This window comes from Nicrophorus vespilloides, unplaced genomic scaffold (assembly GCF_001412225.1).
Source record: "Nicrophorus vespilloides isolate i.1.1-1 unplaced genomic scaffold, Nicve_v1.0, whole genome shotgun sequence".
NCBI classification, from domain to species: Eukaryota; Metazoa; Arthropoda; class Insecta; order Coleoptera; family Silphidae; genus Nicrophorus; species Nicrophorus vespilloides.
In genome coordinates, this window is record NW_017096118.1 from 1 (window position 1) to 17,344 (window position 17,344).

General features: G+C 30.7%; 7 protein-coding genes across 8 annotated transcripts; 5 read left to right on the forward strand and 2 right to left on the reverse strand.

Moving 5' to 3' along the window:
- Window positions 1-2,094: 2,094 nt before the first annotated feature.
- LOC108569670 (flexible cuticle protein 12-like) lies at window positions 2,095-2,576 on the reverse strand. The gene is made up of 3 exons (XM_017931308.1): window positions 2,562-2,576; window positions 2,384-2,502; window positions 2,095-2,326 (listed from the first exon to the last, which is right to left on the reverse strand). Exons 1-3 carry the CDS (start codon window positions 2,568-2,570, stop codon window positions 2,131-2,133), a joined length of 324 nt encoding a protein of 107 aa, XP_017786797.1. The 5' UTR covers window positions 2,571-2,576; the 3' UTR covers window positions 2,095-2,130.
- A 751-nt stretch (window positions 2,577-3,327) lies between these two features.
- On the forward strand, window positions 3,328-3,809 carry LOC108569665 (flexible cuticle protein 12-like). Its single transcript, XM_017931301.1, has 3 exons — window positions 3,328-3,336; window positions 3,401-3,519; window positions 3,577-3,809. The coding sequence occupies exons 1-3, from the start codon at window positions 3,328-3,330 to the stop codon at window positions 3,770-3,772; spliced, it is 324 nt and encodes a 107-aa protein (XP_017786790.1). The 3' UTR covers window positions 3,773-3,809.
- A 1,272-nt stretch (window positions 3,810-5,081) lies between these two features.
- Window positions 5,082-5,581, forward strand: LOC108569669 (flexible cuticle protein 12-like). The gene is made up of 3 exons (XM_017931307.1): window positions 5,082-5,108; window positions 5,165-5,283; window positions 5,344-5,581. The coding sequence occupies exons 1-3, from the start codon at window positions 5,100-5,102 to the stop codon at window positions 5,537-5,539; spliced, it is 324 nt and encodes a 107-aa protein (XP_017786796.1). The 5' UTR covers window positions 5,082-5,099; the 3' UTR covers window positions 5,540-5,581.
- Window positions 5,582-6,889: 1,308 nt separating this feature from the next.
- Window positions 6,890-7,386, forward strand: LOC108569668 (flexible cuticle protein 12-like). The gene is made up of 3 exons (XM_017931305.1): window positions 6,890-6,924; window positions 6,981-7,099; window positions 7,157-7,386. Exons 1-3 carry the CDS (start codon window positions 6,916-6,918, stop codon window positions 7,350-7,352), a joined length of 324 nt encoding a protein of 107 aa, XP_017786794.1. The 5' UTR covers window positions 6,890-6,915; the 3' UTR covers window positions 7,353-7,386.
- A 623-nt stretch (window positions 7,387-8,009) lies between these two features.
- On the forward strand, window positions 8,010-9,108 carry LOC108569671 (flexible cuticle protein 12-like). The gene is made up of 3 exons (XM_017931309.1): window positions 8,010-8,167; window positions 8,235-8,353; window positions 8,814-9,108. Exons 1-3 carry the CDS (start codon window positions 8,159-8,161, stop codon window positions 8,998-9,000), a joined length of 315 nt encoding a protein of 104 aa, XP_017786798.1. The 5' UTR covers window positions 8,010-8,158; the 3' UTR covers window positions 9,001-9,108.
- A 1,657-nt stretch (window positions 9,109-10,765) lies between these two features.
- On the forward strand, window positions 10,766-11,348 carry LOC108569684 (flexible cuticle protein 12-like). The gene is made up of 3 exons (XM_017931324.1): window positions 10,766-10,858; window positions 10,916-11,034; window positions 11,094-11,348. Exons 1-3 carry the CDS (start codon window positions 10,850-10,852, stop codon window positions 11,284-11,286), a joined length of 321 nt encoding a protein of 106 aa, XP_017786813.1. The 5' UTR covers window positions 10,766-10,849; the 3' UTR covers window positions 11,287-11,348.
- Window positions 11,349-12,408: 1,060 nt separating this feature from the next.
- LOC108569686 (dual specificity protein phosphatase CDC14A) lies at window positions 12,409-15,705 on the reverse strand. Of its 2 annotated transcripts, XM_017931327.1 has the most exons (8): window positions 15,410-15,705; window positions 15,290-15,348; window positions 14,960-15,225; window positions 14,375-14,900; window positions 14,157-14,295; window positions 13,656-13,946; window positions 13,479-13,604; window positions 12,409-13,151 (listed from the first exon to the last, which is right to left on the reverse strand). In XM_017931327.1, the coding sequence occupies exons 2-8, from the start codon at window positions 15,333-15,335 to the stop codon at window positions 12,857-12,859; spliced, it is 1,689 nt and encodes a 562-aa protein (XP_017786816.1). In that variant the 5' UTR covers window positions 15,336-15,348; window positions 15,410-15,705; the 3' UTR covers window positions 12,409-12,856. The 2 variants fall into 2 exon arrangements, with proteins under 2 accessions (XP_017786816.1, XP_017786817.1); XM_017931328.1 differs by having other exon boundaries at window positions 12,861-13,042; window positions 15,290-15,705.
- Window positions 15,706-17,344: the final 1,639 nt, after the last annotated feature.

The window sequence follows — 17,344 nt, forward strand, 5'->3', positions numbered from 1 at the left end:
AAGAAGTAAAAAATTATGCTCCACAACAAAAGCGTATCGCCAGGACGAGACTCTCATCCACTGATGTGAGACCTATTAATAATAATAATAATAACTTAAGCAAGGTCGTAAAAACTGCATCTAAACCAAAGATCGGTCCGATGATGAAGAAAGTTTACAATATTATGAAAAAGAAGAGATATTAAATGTTTTTAGGTTTCCTGGAATATACACACAACAATCGATTGTGTCTACTGCATTATAAGTGTTTATACCAAATTTAGTGATATTTTAACAGTTAATTCGTTTTTACTTCATTTTTCTATGTTAAGTTAAGTTAAGTTTTATAAAGGGCGGAAATACCTATGTACTGGCATTAGTTAATCACACTCATTTACAACGTAATCCTTAGACTATTTTCAGCTCAGTGGAAGGTGGCCTAAACTCATCACCAGACCTGGAAAACCATCGAACGCGGCGGCCTCTTCCTAAAGAACAATCATCCTACTGCCTCTTTTTATCTAACCAATTTGTTTATTGCTGCGAAGACTGGGGCCTGGGTGCTTGTTAATCGCCTCATTCCGGTACACCAGCTAGAATTTCGTGAACCACATAGTACTGTAGAACAGGAGCATCGTGTGGTGGATGTGATTAACAAAAGTCTTAAGAAGAGGTACTGCTCTGCCGTTTTCCTCAACATGTCAATATGCGTGATTCCCACATGACTATTAAAGTCATATTCAAATTGTATTTGAATGGCGTGCACGTTTAGGTCAAGTACACAGATTTAAGAAATATATTTTTATAATATTAATTGAATACTTTAAATAAATCTCAAAAACAATTTTTTTTTATTTATTTATTTATTATTATTAAAGTAATCTATCATCTGATATAGCTTTACGAATTAGGTAAAAATAAAATAAAAAAGGACACTAATACTTAATGAAGATAATGTATTCTGTTCATCCATTTTGAAAAAAAAAATATAAGCTGTAGCTTATGTTAAATTATGTATAAAATAACAAAAAAAATAATAGAAAGATGAAAATACCAAATTCCTTAATATAAAAAAAATATGTTGACAACATAATAAACACGGTTTCACAAAGAAAGGCATTGTATAATAGAAATATTCTAATTTTAAACAAATTTCTGCAATTAAAATTTAAAATGCAATAAAAAAAACAATCTAGTTTTGCTAATTTTAAATTACAAATCTCAAAAATGAGATATTTATTAGAAAAAACTTATAAAAGTTTTAATTAATAAGAAAAAATAAATAGTAATTATACATTCTTATGTTTCATGAGGTTTGTTAACAATTTAATTATATGCGAATTCATGCAAATTTTTCGCATGCGAAATGAAACGGAATTTTATTTATATAGTTTATAGTGTACATTACAAAATGTTATTATTTCAACACATTTTGTAGATTATAAAGTAGGATATATGCAATATTACATAAATGGATGAAACACGTTTTTTCAATTAAATTTTTCGTTATATTTTAATAGTACTACTATATTCATTATTATCAAGTGTATATTAATATATTATATTGTTTCCATATTTTTAATATTTTAGTCTTCAATTGATACCAACTAAATATTTGTAGAATTGTAGGGCAGAAATTTCATTTAAAATTTAAAAAAAGCAATAATTTTGGATATAGAGTGGAACCTCGCTTAACGAGCAAAATAAATTGTAAGAAAAATTATTCCATATTGCATTATCGTATATATTACATTAGTTTATATGGGGAACATTGTTTCACTATACGAGTAAAAATCCGGAAATTTTGGATTATGCTCGTTCCACTGTATAGTGGAACCTCACATAATGAGCATAATTTGTTCTAATTATTACTTGTAACGTCAAATACTCGTTAAGCTTGTTATGCGAATTACTTGTTATGCGTAGTGCTTGTAGCGTATAGTGTATAGAGCAGTGATTCCCATACTATTAACATAAAGTTTGTCCTGAGAGAGATCAAAGTTTTGACTTGAGGCGGAAACCGAAATCGTTTGAGAATGGCAGGTATAGAAGAATTTGTGTTTAAAAAAATTCAACGTTATTATAATCTAATAATTGTTTTTTTTATTGCTTTCGTTTTTCTTTCATAATATCACATTGCAGTCGATCAATTTATTGTTCTGGTTGTGGGATGTGGGCACCTTGTGGTTGGAAACCGTTCTCATCAGCTACATAGGTGACAGTGTAAGTAACTCCATCGTCACCAACGTATTTGAATTCACCCCTGACGGCGATGGCTTCGTTGTCGGTACCGGCGTTGATTACTTGTCCTTCCTCAGAGGCGGCGATTCCGTTGCTGGTTTCGTATCTAAATATTGCTCACACATTAGCACACAAGAAGGCAATAAACTTATAGCTAACTAACCCGTATTTGTATCCTTCGACGCCAATGTTGTCTGAGTCGAATTTGACAATGTGGGCATCCTTGTCTTGGTGTTGTGGGGCGGCCAAAGCCACGGCAACGAGAGCGGCGAAAGCTACGATCTGCATCGAAATAAATAATATTAATATATAAATTGTATACTGGACTTCGAAATACTAACGAATTTCATGTTGAATTGGTTCTGGGGAATTGAACTATGCTCATCTTCGTTTTCGTCCGATTATATATATCTCACAACTTTTGTCACCTCCAAACCCCACCATCAAAAATTTCATTGAAGACCTTCACCAGAAGATCACAACGCAATCGCTATGTTACATCCTCATTAACAAAAAAATGTAATAAAATATCCATCTTCATTTTAGTTGTCATTTATTCGCTATTAATAAAAAAAACAGTGTTTTATTTATAGCTGTGTTTAGAATATTTGATTATTGAAATATAAAACATATTTTTGAATATAGAATAAATTAATATATCAAGAAAAACATAATTACAATATACATAATCTTTTCCGCGTTAGAATAAAAAAAAACAAATTAAACTTTGCCCATAGATATAGTTAAACCCTACAAATTTATATACATAAAATATAGTCAAAATGTTTTATTTTATTAAACTAACAAAAAATAATAATAAATGGGGTAAAAATACTGTGGCTATTGAGCCATTATAATTATTTGCAATTTCTTAAAGATTTATTTTTATTTACAGCAGAAATGTAATATCCAATGACATTCTAATAGTGTTATTATTGTATTTTGATATATTTATCAATGAATATTTAAATTGATGCGTTCTAATCTCAAATAAACAAGAACTATCTGTTTGAGAGGGGAGCGAGAGTAGATTGAAGAGCTATATAAGTTGAAGCAACTGGCTATTAGATCATAGTTCAACATAGTTTGTAACATCACAACAACAACATGAAATTCGTTAGTACCATTATTCTAATTAAAGCATAATATTAAATCATGCTTTTTATTTCTTTGTTCATAGATTGTAGCTTTCGCCGCCCTCGTTGCCGTAGCTTTGGCTGCTCCACAACACCAAGACAAGGATGCTCACATCGTTAAATTCGACTCTGACAACATTGGAGTTGAAGGATACAAATACGGGTAATTAAAACATTTAAGGAATCTTTACAATGATACTAAATCTTGTACAATATTTAGATACGAAACCAGCAACGGAATCGCTGCTTCTGAGGAAGGACAAGTAATCAACGCCGGTACCGACAACGAAGCCATCGCCGTCAGGGGTGAATTCAAATATGTTGGCCCAGATGGTGTCACCTACACTGTAACCTATGTAGCTGATGAGAACGGTTTCCAACCACAAGGCGCTCACATCCCACAACCAGAACAATAAATAAAAACGATTTTCCATCCTGATATTCTCATGTAAATAGTAGCTAAATAAATTGTTGAATCTTAAAATATTTAGTTTATTTATTCTTTGAATCTGCACACCTCAACTTTTGTCGCTAAGATGAAAATGTGACATAAACCATGAATAGAAGTACTACATAATTTCTCAACCAAACATTTTAATTTGTACTTCTACTGCAAACCAATAGTTTATAATGGTATTGTACTACAAATATTAACGTCACTGCGTTTTTTTATGCATGGTAACAGCTGTCATTTCTCTACACATTAATCATTTAATGTATTGATTGGGTCACGATACATAAGTTGAAAAACGCTGATATAGATACAATAATATAAACTAAAATTCTATTTAGGCAAAAATATTACAAGTTTCCTATCAAACTTTATAAGTCTAGTTATTATATTTCTCACTTAAGCACGTTTTTATTCTATTTTATATAACAATGTCCCTCCATTACCTAGGTTACATCAATGATTTTTTCTTTTTCAAAATAATGATGAATCGAAATGTTTTTATTTTATAGTATGAATATTTTAGTCTTTAAATAATATATATTCAAATTAGTTATACATTTTGTAAATAAAAAAAACATATTGAAAGTCATTGACCCTTGCACATACGAAAAATAAAGTCTGTCAGTCACTCTGTACAAACTATGAACATAACGAATGTTTGGTTACATACTTCTGTTTTTGCTTGATTTATGATATAATTCATCTAATGCGACTAGTTTTTGAATTAATTTAGTATAATGGATGATTTTCTAGGAAGAGTAACAAGTTTTAACATCCGATTCAGCAACTTAATGTATATTTTATGATGAATATACTTTAAATGTTATTTTTATTGATTTAATCTTTATAACAGAATAACACTGTAATTAATGGTAACTTTATTTGGAAGTTTTTATATTGTTAATTTAGAAATACATTTTATTTACATTGATTTGTTATTAATCTAAAATCAATTTTAATGAACAATTAATTTTTTCAGAATATTTTCATCCTATATTATTCTTCTATTCTTAGTTAGCAAATGAAAGAAATATGCTAATATTTTTATAACAAAAAAAACTTGAAATCATGTAAAAACAAGAATCCACTTTAATGTTTCAATATTAAAATTATTATGCACAAATGATATAAAAACTGACTAGGGTTAAACCTTGAAATGCTCATATAATAATTTGATAATCATGAGACTAAAAGAGAGAGTGCATCTGGACAAATCTCGACAGTATAAAAGATTAACTAATCAAACGGATGAGCACAGTTCTACACACACTCGAACTCAATCAACAACCATGAAATTCGTTAGTTACAATTCGTTAATTACCAATTAAGCAATGGATAATAATGTTTCTTGCAGATTGTTGCTTTCGCCGCCCTCGTCGCCGTAGCTTTGGCTGCCCCACAACATCCAGACAAGGATGCCCATGTTGTGAAGTTCGACTCTGAGAACATTGGAGTTGAAGGATTCAAATATGGGTACTGTTATTACTTCATCATTTGCACAATTATTGTACTAATATCAAATTAAATATTTAGATACGAAACCAGCAACGGAATCGCCGCTTCTGAGGAAGGACATGTCATCAACGCCGGTACCGAGAACGAAGCCATAGCCGTCAGTGGTGAATTCAAATACGTTGGTGCTGATGGTGTCACTTACACTGTAACCTACATCGCCGATGAGAATGGTTTCCAACCACAAGGCGAACACATCCCAAAAGCTGACCACTAAACATACCCTTTGACTTCGACATTGATTTCCTGTTGTAAATAGTATTCCAATAAAATGTTTGTTTCATATATTTGAATTTTTCTTAATGGAAACAAGTAATATTGCAAATATTTCCCTCTCAAATCTACACAAGTTTTTTCTTCTAAATCACATCAATCTAATCTATATTATTTTGATACACAAAACATTATTTTGAAAACATAATTTGACATTTGACAAATCAATAAAAAGCATTCTGACTTTATCAACTAATGACTAATAAACATTAGGACTATTTATAAAATAAATATAGTTGAAAGATGTCAATCGATGTCTACTTAGAATATTAATTTCTTTACAAACAATATCTTAATTTTTCAACTTAAAACAAATAGAGTGGCAATTACATAATGTGTTAAACTAAAATATGTATAAGTTGTTCTAAATGTGTTTTGAAGTGCTGAAAATATATTGAAATATTCAATATATTTGAAAACATAAAAAATCATTTGCATACTTGGACATTTACACTTTATTCAACAACCCTTTGATACAAATTAGTACCAATACAAATGTGTATATAATATTTTTTAATTATAAGAGCTGACCTTCATTATCCATGAATACTTATTCAAAACCCCGACAATCCCATTAAAATAGTTAAATAATATAGAGGAGAGTCAAATAAACAAGTGCTGAGAACATGTCGAAATGGATATGCATTAATTAGAAGAAGAAAAAAACTAGTTGTCTAAAGTTGTTGACTTTGAGATGATTTTTCAAATACCATCTCTTCGATTTATTATTGCAAGTATAGAAGATAATTAATTATCTACTTTTTTATCAACTTTTTGTAATTAAATTTTAAATAAGTAATATAAACGATACATTACAATGTGTTTATTTTAAATTAAATTAAATTAATATATAATTTTTCTTTCATTAAAAACACATATTTTTAATAATATTAAAAACTATTTTGGCTTTGCTTTCTCAATTTGCATTAATATCTTTCTTAATCTTTGAATTATCTTGATTTGGTATATATGCAATATAATTATCTTAATATAAATATTTCATTAACTCTAACACTAGCAACTCTCGTTTTTATAATTTCAAATAATCCATTAATCCATTTACACTAAATCAATTTCCATCATGTAATATTGATGTTTAATGCAATGCAGATGTTCAGTGTTCAATCTACTGATGTTTCCATATTATATAAGAAAGACACTTTTTTTATTAAAGAGTTGAATATTATAATATTAGATAGTTTTAGTCTATTTTATAATGAATTTTTGATGACATCAAGGTGGGGGATTCACCGTATAAAAGATTGTCAAAACTATGATTCTTCACAGTTCACAATAGACTTGTAAACATCAACCAACAACATGAAATTCGTAAGTTGACTAGTTTCACTTGTTTAGGGCAACACAATTTAATAAATGCCTTCTAGATCGTCGCTTTCGCCGCCCTCGTTGCCGTAGCTTTGGCTGCTCCACAACACGAAGACAAGGATGCCCACATCGTAAAATTCGACTCTGACAACATTGGAGTTGAAGGATACAAATACGGGTAATTAAAGCATTTAAGGAATCTTTACAACGATATTAAATCTTGTACAATATTTAGATACGAAACCAGCAACGGAATCGCTGCTTCTGAGGAAGGACAAGTAATCAACGCCGGTACCGAGAACGAAGCCATCGCCGTCAGGGGTGAATTCAAATACGTTGGCCCAGATGGTGTCACCTACACTGTAACCTATGTAGCTGATGAGAACGGTTTCCAACCACAAGGAGCTCACATCCCACAACCAGAACAATAAATGCACCTATTTTCCTCAATTTGATCTTGATTATGTAAATAGTATCTTAATAAAACAATTGTTGTAATTATATTCTTATTTCATTACTACGGTAACCACCCTTCATTCAAATAATAAAAAAATATAATTTAAAAATTCGTAATTTATATTAGTCAAATATATATAAAATATTTTATTATCTTATTATTTCGTAAGATTTTTATTAAAATAAAATATAATACATTGATTTATTAAATATTAATCTTAATAAAAAAATTACTTAACATTAATGAGGAGAAATAATGAATTTTCAAAGAGCAAAATATATTGCATTATGCATAATTAATGTCGACTAATAACCAATCGAGGTATGAAATGGACGTGATTAAAGCATGTGTAATTTCATCTCGATTTGCCACCGATTACGGCGCTCGACGCGACTGGAATGGAAATTGCGGATTGTGCATTCCGTATGCAACGCGAAAGAAGCGCATCTCTGTTTTTAGCATTAATATCAATTGTGTGTGTGTTTATGTATGTATGTATGTAAATATGAGTGTGTATGTGTGTACAAGGAGGGTACATTAACATATAAATAAATAAATGAAATAAAACGGAGAGAAACGAGTTCCAAAAGGTTACATAGTAAGAAGTAGGATGCGGTTGTGGAGAGAAAAAAAAAAGGTATGCAGGAGAAGAAGTAATGAAGATGCAATTGCACAAATAGCTTTGGAGTAAGCATATAAAAGCGCTAATTGTCGAAGCAGTCGTCAGTTATTAGATATTTTAGCTATCAAACGCATCGCCGATTTTCCATCAAGAACAACATGAAAGTGGTCAGTGCAGAAGAAAATCCGTTTTGGTTACGTACCTATATTATTGTAAAATTAATTAATCTTCCAGTTTATCGCCCTGTTCGCACTCGCCACGATTGTTTTGGCCGCGCCGCAAGGAGCCGACAAAGATGCTCAAATTGTGAAAAGCGAATTGGAAAATATTGGCGTAGATGGATATAACTGGCTGTAAGATTCACTCATTTATTTGATAACTAATTCATACAATTAATATCATTTGTGTTGCGTGAAAACTGGTTGTAAAATTATAAAATATTTATTGTCTTCGTTAATATAATAACATTGGTTTATTTGATGCGACTGAAACAATCTATGTTATCTGAAAATTTAAAAAAAAAATCACTAATTATTTATTTAAATAGTTTTGCATGATTTTAATGATTCCAATATGTTGCTTGAAAATGATTAACACGCTGTTATTACCAATATTAATGTATCTTTATGAAACTACAACCTATAATTTATATATTGATTGGTATAATATGTATAATTTTCTAAACAATTTATCTACTAAATATTAACATAACTATGGTTGTTAGAATGATGGAATAATTGTTGTCGTGGAACAGATGAGAGGATGTCTTCTGGTGAATCGATTCATAATTGCGTGTGCACTTTCTGTCATTAGTTATGAAACAAGCAATGGAATTTCCGCCAACGAGCAGGGCCAATTGAATAATGCCGGAAGTGAAAACGAGGCAATCTCCGTTCGAGGAACGTATTCGTATACCGGAGCTGATGGGGTTAAATATACAGTGAACTACGTCGCCGACGAGAATGGTTTCCAACCGGAAGGCGCCCATATTCCCAAGTAATTGGGCATCATCGATTGTGATACAGTTTCTATTGCGCAGATCTGCAGTGTACATATTATATTTTATGTTATATAATAAAGCAAATTGAAAATAAAAATCATATATAAACATTGATTATATTCATTTACTTAGAAAACTGTCTCCTCAGTCTAGAATTTACAATTTTAGATTTAGATTCACAAGGAAATTAAAAATGTTAAAATTGGATTAAATAAATTAGTCCAAATCTACAATTGTGTCATATCTTAGACTTGAGTACATAAGGAAGCATATTATGTTCTAAGAGATTTTCTACAAGTTTATTTATTTAGGTGCGACTCAAGTTTACAAACAAACTTTTCACTAAATTAGAAATTACATAACACTATTGAATAGTTGGAAAGGTGCGTTAGCGATTATATATTGAAAATAACAAAACATTTAACTCAATGACTTGTTATTATAGCTTACCGAAAATAATCATCATCAATTACTAAATTATTGTAAAATTCAATGAGTATAATATTTCAAATAAAAAAATGCATATACAAAGTGCAATTAATATTATTTGCTCATAAATATGTAAATATTAATTATTACTAACAGCGATGAATAAATTAGTAATAATTAATTTCACTTGTAAATATTATATCAATATCTGTAATTGTTTAATGCAGTTGCAATAAGAATACAAAGTAAAAAGTTAAAGTTTTCCAGGATAATTCGATTTGGGTTTCGACAGAAAACAATTAAACGTGATTACAGTGTAACGTTATTAAAACTTGTGTGGAAACTAAAGAGTTGCGCGGCATTTTGCTCCTTCCTTCCAATGAGCCGAGAAAAAGAAACAATAAATTTTAATTAAGGAAGGCAAATCTATGACCAAACAATGATCAATATAAAATTTCATGGACGAAACAGTCTCTTTTATCCGAGACAATCACGCATGGAGAAATCATGTCGCAACGGTCGCCTCTTCTTATCCTCTTCTCTTTTTTTTTTGTTCATTCATGCAATAAAATCTATTGAAATAAATACGTTTTATTGCACTTCGATTTGCATTAATTGTAATAAGCATCCGCGCTCACCCGTCGACATTAATTCGATAAAACTACAAATAGTATTTGCATTTTCTTTTTTAATATAACAATTACGCAATCGTATGTAAATCCTCCTTTCAGTTATTAATTACGTCCTTTACGCAGATGACATTTTGCAAGTCGTTTTCGCTTTTACCGTGTGATGATTAATCAATTAACTTATTTCAGAATAATTAATAAGTGTGAAACAATACCAAATTGAATAATATATAATTGTTTGAATACATAATACGATTTACATAAAATGATAGACCACACTTAATAAAAAAAATCTTTAAATCAACATAAATTACATCACTTAAAGTTTCGAAGATTCGAAAAGAAACCCGAAAAAAACAGTAATAAATTAACATTCTTTCGAAGGTTGAAACACATCTTCAATAACTTTTACTTGAATCTAACGATCATATTTTACGGATTCACAAATAACGATAAGAAAATGTCAACGACATCCATTTAATTACTATGTAACAAACCAAAAAACTGGTTGAAAAACTCCAACTTATTATATTTCGATTATTTTACTATAGCGCCAGATCAAAAAAAAAAAACACGAATATTATTGCGTCAAGTTCATCCTATGGCAATAAAGAAAATGTGAATATTATGATAATTTTTGGCCCGATGTCCTCTTCACTTGGAACCTGTTTTATTTTTTTTCTGTTAAAGAAAAGGTCAAAACCAATTAATCAATGGTATTGCAAATTAGTATATAAACGGTTTTCGGCAGTTTGTAATCACACTTGAAGTCTACCCACAGTCCCATCAAGATGAAACTGGTAAGGATTTCTGATGGTTTAGTATCAACTTGTATTTATTTTTAATTGTTTTTCTAGATCATTGTTCTCGCCGCTTTGGTTGCCGTGGCTTTGGCCAAGCCTTTGGACTCCGACAAGGATGCCCAAATCTTGAAGAACGACTTCGACAACATTGGAGTCGATGGATACCAACACGCGTAAGTATTATTTGCAATTGCGAAATGTGTTTGTCTCTAATGGAAAGTATTGCTTGCAGCTATGAGACCAGCAACGGAATCTCCGCTTCCGAAGAAGGACATATCATCAACGCCGGTACCGACAACGAAGCCATCGCCGTCCGTGGACAATTTTCCTACGTCGGTGCCGATGGTGTCACTTACACTGTCACCTATGTAGCTGATGAGAACGGTTTCCAACCACAAGGCGCTCACATCCCACAACCAGAATAAGAATTGACCCAAGCTATGAATTTGAACTCTAGTACCTTTAAATAAACATTTCAAAATCTAAATTTGTTGTTTACCTTTTCTTTGACACACAATCCGTAATTCTTTTGACTATATTAAACAAATTTAATATTTAATAATAATATACAAAAAATCTCAATTCAAACTAACCAATTTTGATAAACTTTAATACTTTACATTGATCTTTTAGTATTAAAATAAATTATTTAATAATTTATTAATTAATAAATTATTAAATATTTATGAGTAATATTTTAATTACAAGAAACCGGATTCATCGACAATTAATAATAATAAGGTTCAAAATAGAATCTATGTAAATATTTTATAAAAATATCGATGTTCGAATCTATTATTAAGCGATTATATAAGCATTCATTATTTATTAAAATCTTCATCCCAAACAAGGAATTATTGTTTTTTAGCATGAAAAAATGTAAATATAATATTATAATTTATCGGTATAATAACACTTCCGTGATTTTTACATAATTCAAACGATATTTCATCGAAACTTCCATAATATTTACATATTATTAATTTCCTCTATTTAAATACACCAAATCGACGTATGTATTCAATTAAGTAATGAAAATTGAATTTTTATAGAAGCTTCAAAAGCAATTACGTTACTAGCTTGAAATAATAATAAAAAAAAACTTACGTATGTTTAAAAAACTTTTTTTTAACAAATCTTGCAAATGGTTATTATGAAACTTTGATAAATAAAAGGTTACATTCCATGATCGCATACAATTATAGTTATATAAGATTTAATATAGAAACATTTATGCAAGAAGCCTCACGATTTCGCTGTAATCAATCGATGGGGTTCGCACTTTGAAATGTGTAGCTCATCTGCATTCAAATATGCCAAACGTTACATCAATTAAATCTTGTATGCGGTTTTTTCAAAATCAAATTTAAAATTTCTTTTTTTTATTGATTATCAAAACTGACATATTTTAATATTTACTTTAGAAATGAATGTATCTTGAATACTATATTTTATATCTAGACTCGTAAATTTATCTAAATATTGTGGAAATGTATTCATTTTGTAAATGTAATAAAGGTGATTTGATTAATTAAAAAAAAAGTGAGTTACCAGTCAATACCATCTTATATTTAGTAATCATATTATAAAAAAAACAACTACAGGTAAATTTCAGTGTACAAATTAAAAATTATTTTCTTAGTTTCAACATATCTTGAAATTAATTTACATCGATGCAAAATGTACTAGTGGTTGATATGTTACTATTCTAATCAAGTTCTCATATATCTTATCTCATGGTGGCAAGTTGTCCATTTGAAACGGCATTATAAAATATAAAATTGGGTATCCATAAAATAATGTGATGTAAAGATTGCGTTTCAAATGGAAACGGCCACAGCTCATACACAAATAACAACGATAATAATATTAATAATTGCACGAACAAAAATATAAGTTAACATGTGCATTTAGTAAAAAGGCATTTCTGTCGTTAAGTATAATCTCTATACATATCTTATGTACACATAATAGCAAGAAAAAAACAACAACATCTTAAAGCGTCTTATTGTTCTTAACATTAGGTAGGCTAAGTTTCGGCCTGGCCGTTGTTTTGTCCAACAGCGAGATAGGATTGGACGGTCTCAGCACTTTCACCGACGTGGACTTCTCCTTTTCAGACGTGAGCGTCCTTTTCGCTCGTTTAACTTGCTTCGTTTCCTTTTTGGCGTCTGCCTCGACCTGCAACAACCACCCATTCTCGTTGGTCTTCGGTGTCGATGACTTAACACTCACTACTGACGTTGGAGTCAACTTTCTTTGACTACTCCGTCTTGGGGTCTCGTCATTTCTGTCAACATATAATTTAATGCTGACGATTGCAAACTCACAATCCATCTACGATTACCAAGCACGACCACCAAAAGCGGGGAACATCGACATGCAATCCCCGTCTAATTACAAGAATCTTTTTTTATGCAACAACAAATAATAGCAGAAATGAATTAACGTACATGCTAACAGATTGAACCAAAGTATTCTAAGAATGTATATAAACTATCTACAATTGTATTAAAATCAACAAATTAGTAAGTTACACTATAAGTAAAATTTATTAAATAAAAATTGTTTGGCAAGAGTTGGCAATTCCATGCTCAATATTATACGTTATACCAACCTCTTTGTCGTTATAACTCGCGCTGCCGACGAAGCTGTAGGTGTTTTTAAAGTAGACACTGGAGATATTTTGCTTGATCTCAAAACGGCTGTAGTTCTTAATACTGCTGTTTTTCTATCGTTGATCCTACAAACCAAAACATGTAGGTCAACACCGCAAACATCATTATCATCTTACGGTCTTGTAACCAGAGGTCTGGTCTGCCTTCTCAGTGCCTTTATTTGATTCAGCTTATCGCCTTGAGTCAAAGGCGAAGCGTTCTCTTCGCTGGGCGATTTCACTTCTTCCTTGTCATTCAACTTCATCGTGTTAACCTTCTTCAGAATGCAACAGACCTGCTGCGGCACATCATCTTCGAGTCCTTCTGTCGCCATATCAGCATAAATGCCTTTCTTATGACAAAGAGGACTTTTCAGATCCCTCGCCATTCGATACATCTCGCCTTCCTTCCACATTTGATCTTGTTTGCTGAAAATAAGAAAAAATATTTCAACAGGTATAAACCATATATAGTTCGCGAATACTCGTAACATTTCGTGCATATTATCGATTCAATTTAAATTGCGTAGTTACACTTGACAAGGTGACTTCAAATGCAGATAGGAGATAAGATAAAAAAACACAAGAATGAATATTAATATAGCAATGAAACGAAAATATAACACTTGAAAAACATACCATTCCAACCATACTTGTTGATGGCTAATAACAGATCCCGGTCGGCACATACGGATCCAGGCTACAGCTTCTTTAGCGGCAAACTTATAATGCTTCATTAAATAGCAACCAATTAAAGTGCCTGTCCGTCCAAGACCAGCTACAAACGAAACAGAGATAGATTAAACTTGAAATTTATAAAAAAAATAAATAATAATCTTTGTGTGAATTAAGCAAACCTTTGCAGTGTACAGCTACAGCTCCAGGAGCTCTTTCGCAAATATTCATAAAATCGTGCAGAATTTTGTCAGTTGGCGTGCTACCATCTAAAAAGTACAAATCGTAGTGCTCGAAACCGGCGTTCACAAACTTATTAGAGTCGTAAATTTTCTTATTCAACCTAATTATAGTTGTGACGTAGTTCTTTTGAAAATAATTGAAATAAAACTCAGGGGCATGTAAAGGGTACCCATGATGCACTCTGCTTTGGTTGTGAGGTCCACAGAAGCCAAGAAATTTCTCAGGTACAATCCAATTAAGATCGCCGTTCTCCACGTGCTCATAATATTCATAAAGTGTTTGATTGAAGTTTGTGAAATCAAAGAAGCCACATTTCTTTGCTTTGCTCAGGCCTTTCAAGCAGTCCATGAGAGAGATAGTGTATGGCTCTCCAATTGAAGCATCCCTATACTCAATGAATGGTATATGATTGTTCATATTCAAAACATCAAAAGCTTTCTGTGGTGTAAAATCTAAATAAATTATCTAAAAGTAATCAAAGTTTGTTATATATTCCATAAAACTTATTTCAATTGACTACTCACTGCATAGCATCCAATTAAGCAAGCTGCATTTAACCGGTTCCTCTTATGATCTGTAGTTGTGTGTACAATACGTTTGTGTTTCAAAGTTACTGCATTGAGTTTCTTGTTTAGTTTGTTGCAATAACTATATAACATAGAAATATTCAGTGGACCAAAGTCATAAAAGAAACTCTCATAGTTATATATTTTCTCTACAGTAAAGTAGTGAGTGCATGCTGTAGCTCTAGGCTGCTCTTCTGTTCTCAATGTCACAAAATAAAGTCGATCTAGAACATTAACAGTAAATTAATTATTATTAAATTCATATAACATTCAATTGTTTCACATTACCTTTAATGAATTCAGCAGCACTGACCAAAACATCCTCGTCCTGCATTTTGTAATGTATTCTATAATAACCAGTTGTAAAAATAGAATGGCTTCTTAATTAGATCTAACTCAATGTATTACTTTATTTGATCAGAACAATCCCACTATGTGTAGGTGTTGAATTAGTGGGTATACAATAAATATATAACACTAACTGCGTATTTTCTTGAAACGGATTTGGGGATCGGCAGAAAGCGTACACATTTATCGCTGCCTTAAATATATATTTGCATTTTCCGCCTAGGTCGACCCCAGGACAGAAGAAATTGCTCAGGTAAACATAACACCTTCAGACTATTGGGATTTAGCTTTAATCACAGAACGAAAACAACACAGACCGTACCGCCATGACACAATAACAGTTACTAAAAAATAAATTCGCTGCCAACCGTAGGCGACTTCCAAACAAAACAAACAAAATCCCCAAAAGTTATTACAGTTGCCTATTAAATAGATATTATTTGAATTTCATCAGTTAACGGAAACATCGCTGACATTCTATAAATTGTCTAGACATTCTATACAATTCCGTATGGTATTTGATAAAAATAATGATTTTATATTGTATTAGCAGATGTTTATGACTGGAGGGTTATTATGTAAAATAATTATGTTTACAGACAGAAAGATTGTATAAGCATTTTGATTCATACATTGAATATTACTTTACTTATATATTTAAGGAAAGAACCATTAGCCAATTTATTTTTTATTTATGTATTAAATATTTAAGAAGTTGTAGATCTGTAATATTAATTATAATTTTTTATTTCGATCAAAGATGTATCGATCCAAATCTTTCTTTTCTACATAAATATTATATTTTGATATTCTACGATTTGTTTCATGAATTTAAATTAGTTTATTGATCAATGATGTAATTATAAAATACAACGTATATTTTATAATTTCTGTTTAATGTATGTACATTTATTTATTATATATCATAAGTTGAATATCGCTAAAACAATAATCATTAAATTGATTGATTTAATAACCAAATCCATAGAAACAATAGTTTACATACAAGTTCAACTATTAATTATACATGTAATATTAAAATAAGATTCACGCATTCCATATTTGAATGTTGTGAATCGTCTCATCGATTATGGAGTTTCAGCAATAAATTTCGTCTAAAATTTCAAATGGAAATGTCGTCAGTCAAGGCCACTTGCCCGGTTTTTACTCTTCAATTTCATCTAGCATTTCGCAATGTCCCAGTCGATTTAATTGTTTTTGATAAATTACCCTAAATCTTCGTCTCAAGGATTCGATATTCCCAAATGAATCATGATTACGTTCGTATACGGTGTGAAAACCCAAATATAACCGAAACAAGTAATTTGGATTATTGGTAACTGGAGTATATAAATTTAGATTAATTTTATGTATGTAAAGATAAATTGTTTACAATTCTAATGGTTTATTATAATACATTTTAAATAACATCGTATGTTGCATGAGCGTAAAATGTCAGAAGAATAGAAGTTGTTTCCCAATCAATTAATCACCGGTCGCTTAAAGAAGATTTGTACTTTTCTTCTTAGGTGTTACGCAATAATTGATTGTGAATCATATCTGTTCGATAACTTAGTCGTTTGTTACTTTTACTTTTTTTTATATTGAAAAAACCAATTGCAACAACAATTATCCAATACGGCTAATTACGTGGTTATAACATAATAATTGTAATTATAATATTGGTAGTGTAAACGCACATTTTTTGATAATTATGTAACAACGCATTTGCCAAGCGGATTTTAGAAGATAATTAGGATATAAGTGATGGTAATTAACGACATTGATTTGTATGTGTCAACTTATAGAAGAATCATTATTTATTGTTATTGCTCTGGGCAAAAAGCGAAGAAGATAGACGTTCCCAAAAACTAGTTTTGGGAAAGGTTAACATCACTCGGATCAACTGGAAACTTCATTAAAAAAATGTGAAGGATGTTCAAATTTACATGCTACACATATATTTCTATGGTAATAGTTCAAAGAAGACGCGCT

Bases quoted from the DNA above. Each gene is read 5' to 3' on its own strand.
- LOC108569684 (XM_017931324.1), top strand. The intron at 11,035-11,093 runs GTAAGTATTATT...TATTGCTTGCAG, and splicing joins GTCGATGGATACCAACACGC to CTATGAGACCAGCAACGGAA.
- LOC108569686 (XM_017931327.1), bottom strand. From the start codon at position 15,335: ATGCAGGACGAGGATGTTTTGGTCAGTGCTGCTGAATTCATTAAAG. The intron at 14,296-14,374 runs GTTTGCTTAATT...TTTCGTTTGTAG, and splicing joins TGTAGCTGTACACTGCAAAG to CTGGTCTTGGACGGACAGGC. The intron at 13,947-14,156 runs GTATGTTTTTCA...TCTTATTTTCAG, and splicing joins CAACAAGTATGGTTGGAATG to CAAACAAGATCAAATGTGGA.
- LOC108569671 (XM_017931309.1), top strand. The intron at 8,354-8,813 runs GTAAGATTCACT...TTCTGTCATTAG, and splicing joins GTAGATGGATATAACTGGCT to TTATGAAACAAGCAATGGAA.
- LOC108569670 (XM_017931308.1), bottom strand. The intron at 2,327-2,383 runs GTTAGTTAGCTA...AGCAATATTTAG, and splicing joins GTCGAAGGATACAAATACGG to ATACGAAACCAGCAACGGAA.
- LOC108569669 (XM_017931307.1), top strand. The intron at 5,284-5,343 runs GTACTGTTATTA...TTAAATATTTAG, and splicing joins GTTGAAGGATTCAAATATGG to ATACGAAACCAGCAACGGAA.
- LOC108569665 (XM_017931301.1), top strand. The intron at 3,520-3,576 runs GTAATTAAAACA...TACAATATTTAG, and splicing joins GTTGAAGGATACAAATACGG to ATACGAAACCAGCAACGGAA.
- LOC108569668 (XM_017931305.1), top strand. The intron at 7,100-7,156 runs GTAATTAAAGCA...TACAATATTTAG, and splicing joins GTTGAAGGATACAAATACGG to ATACGAAACCAGCAACGGAA.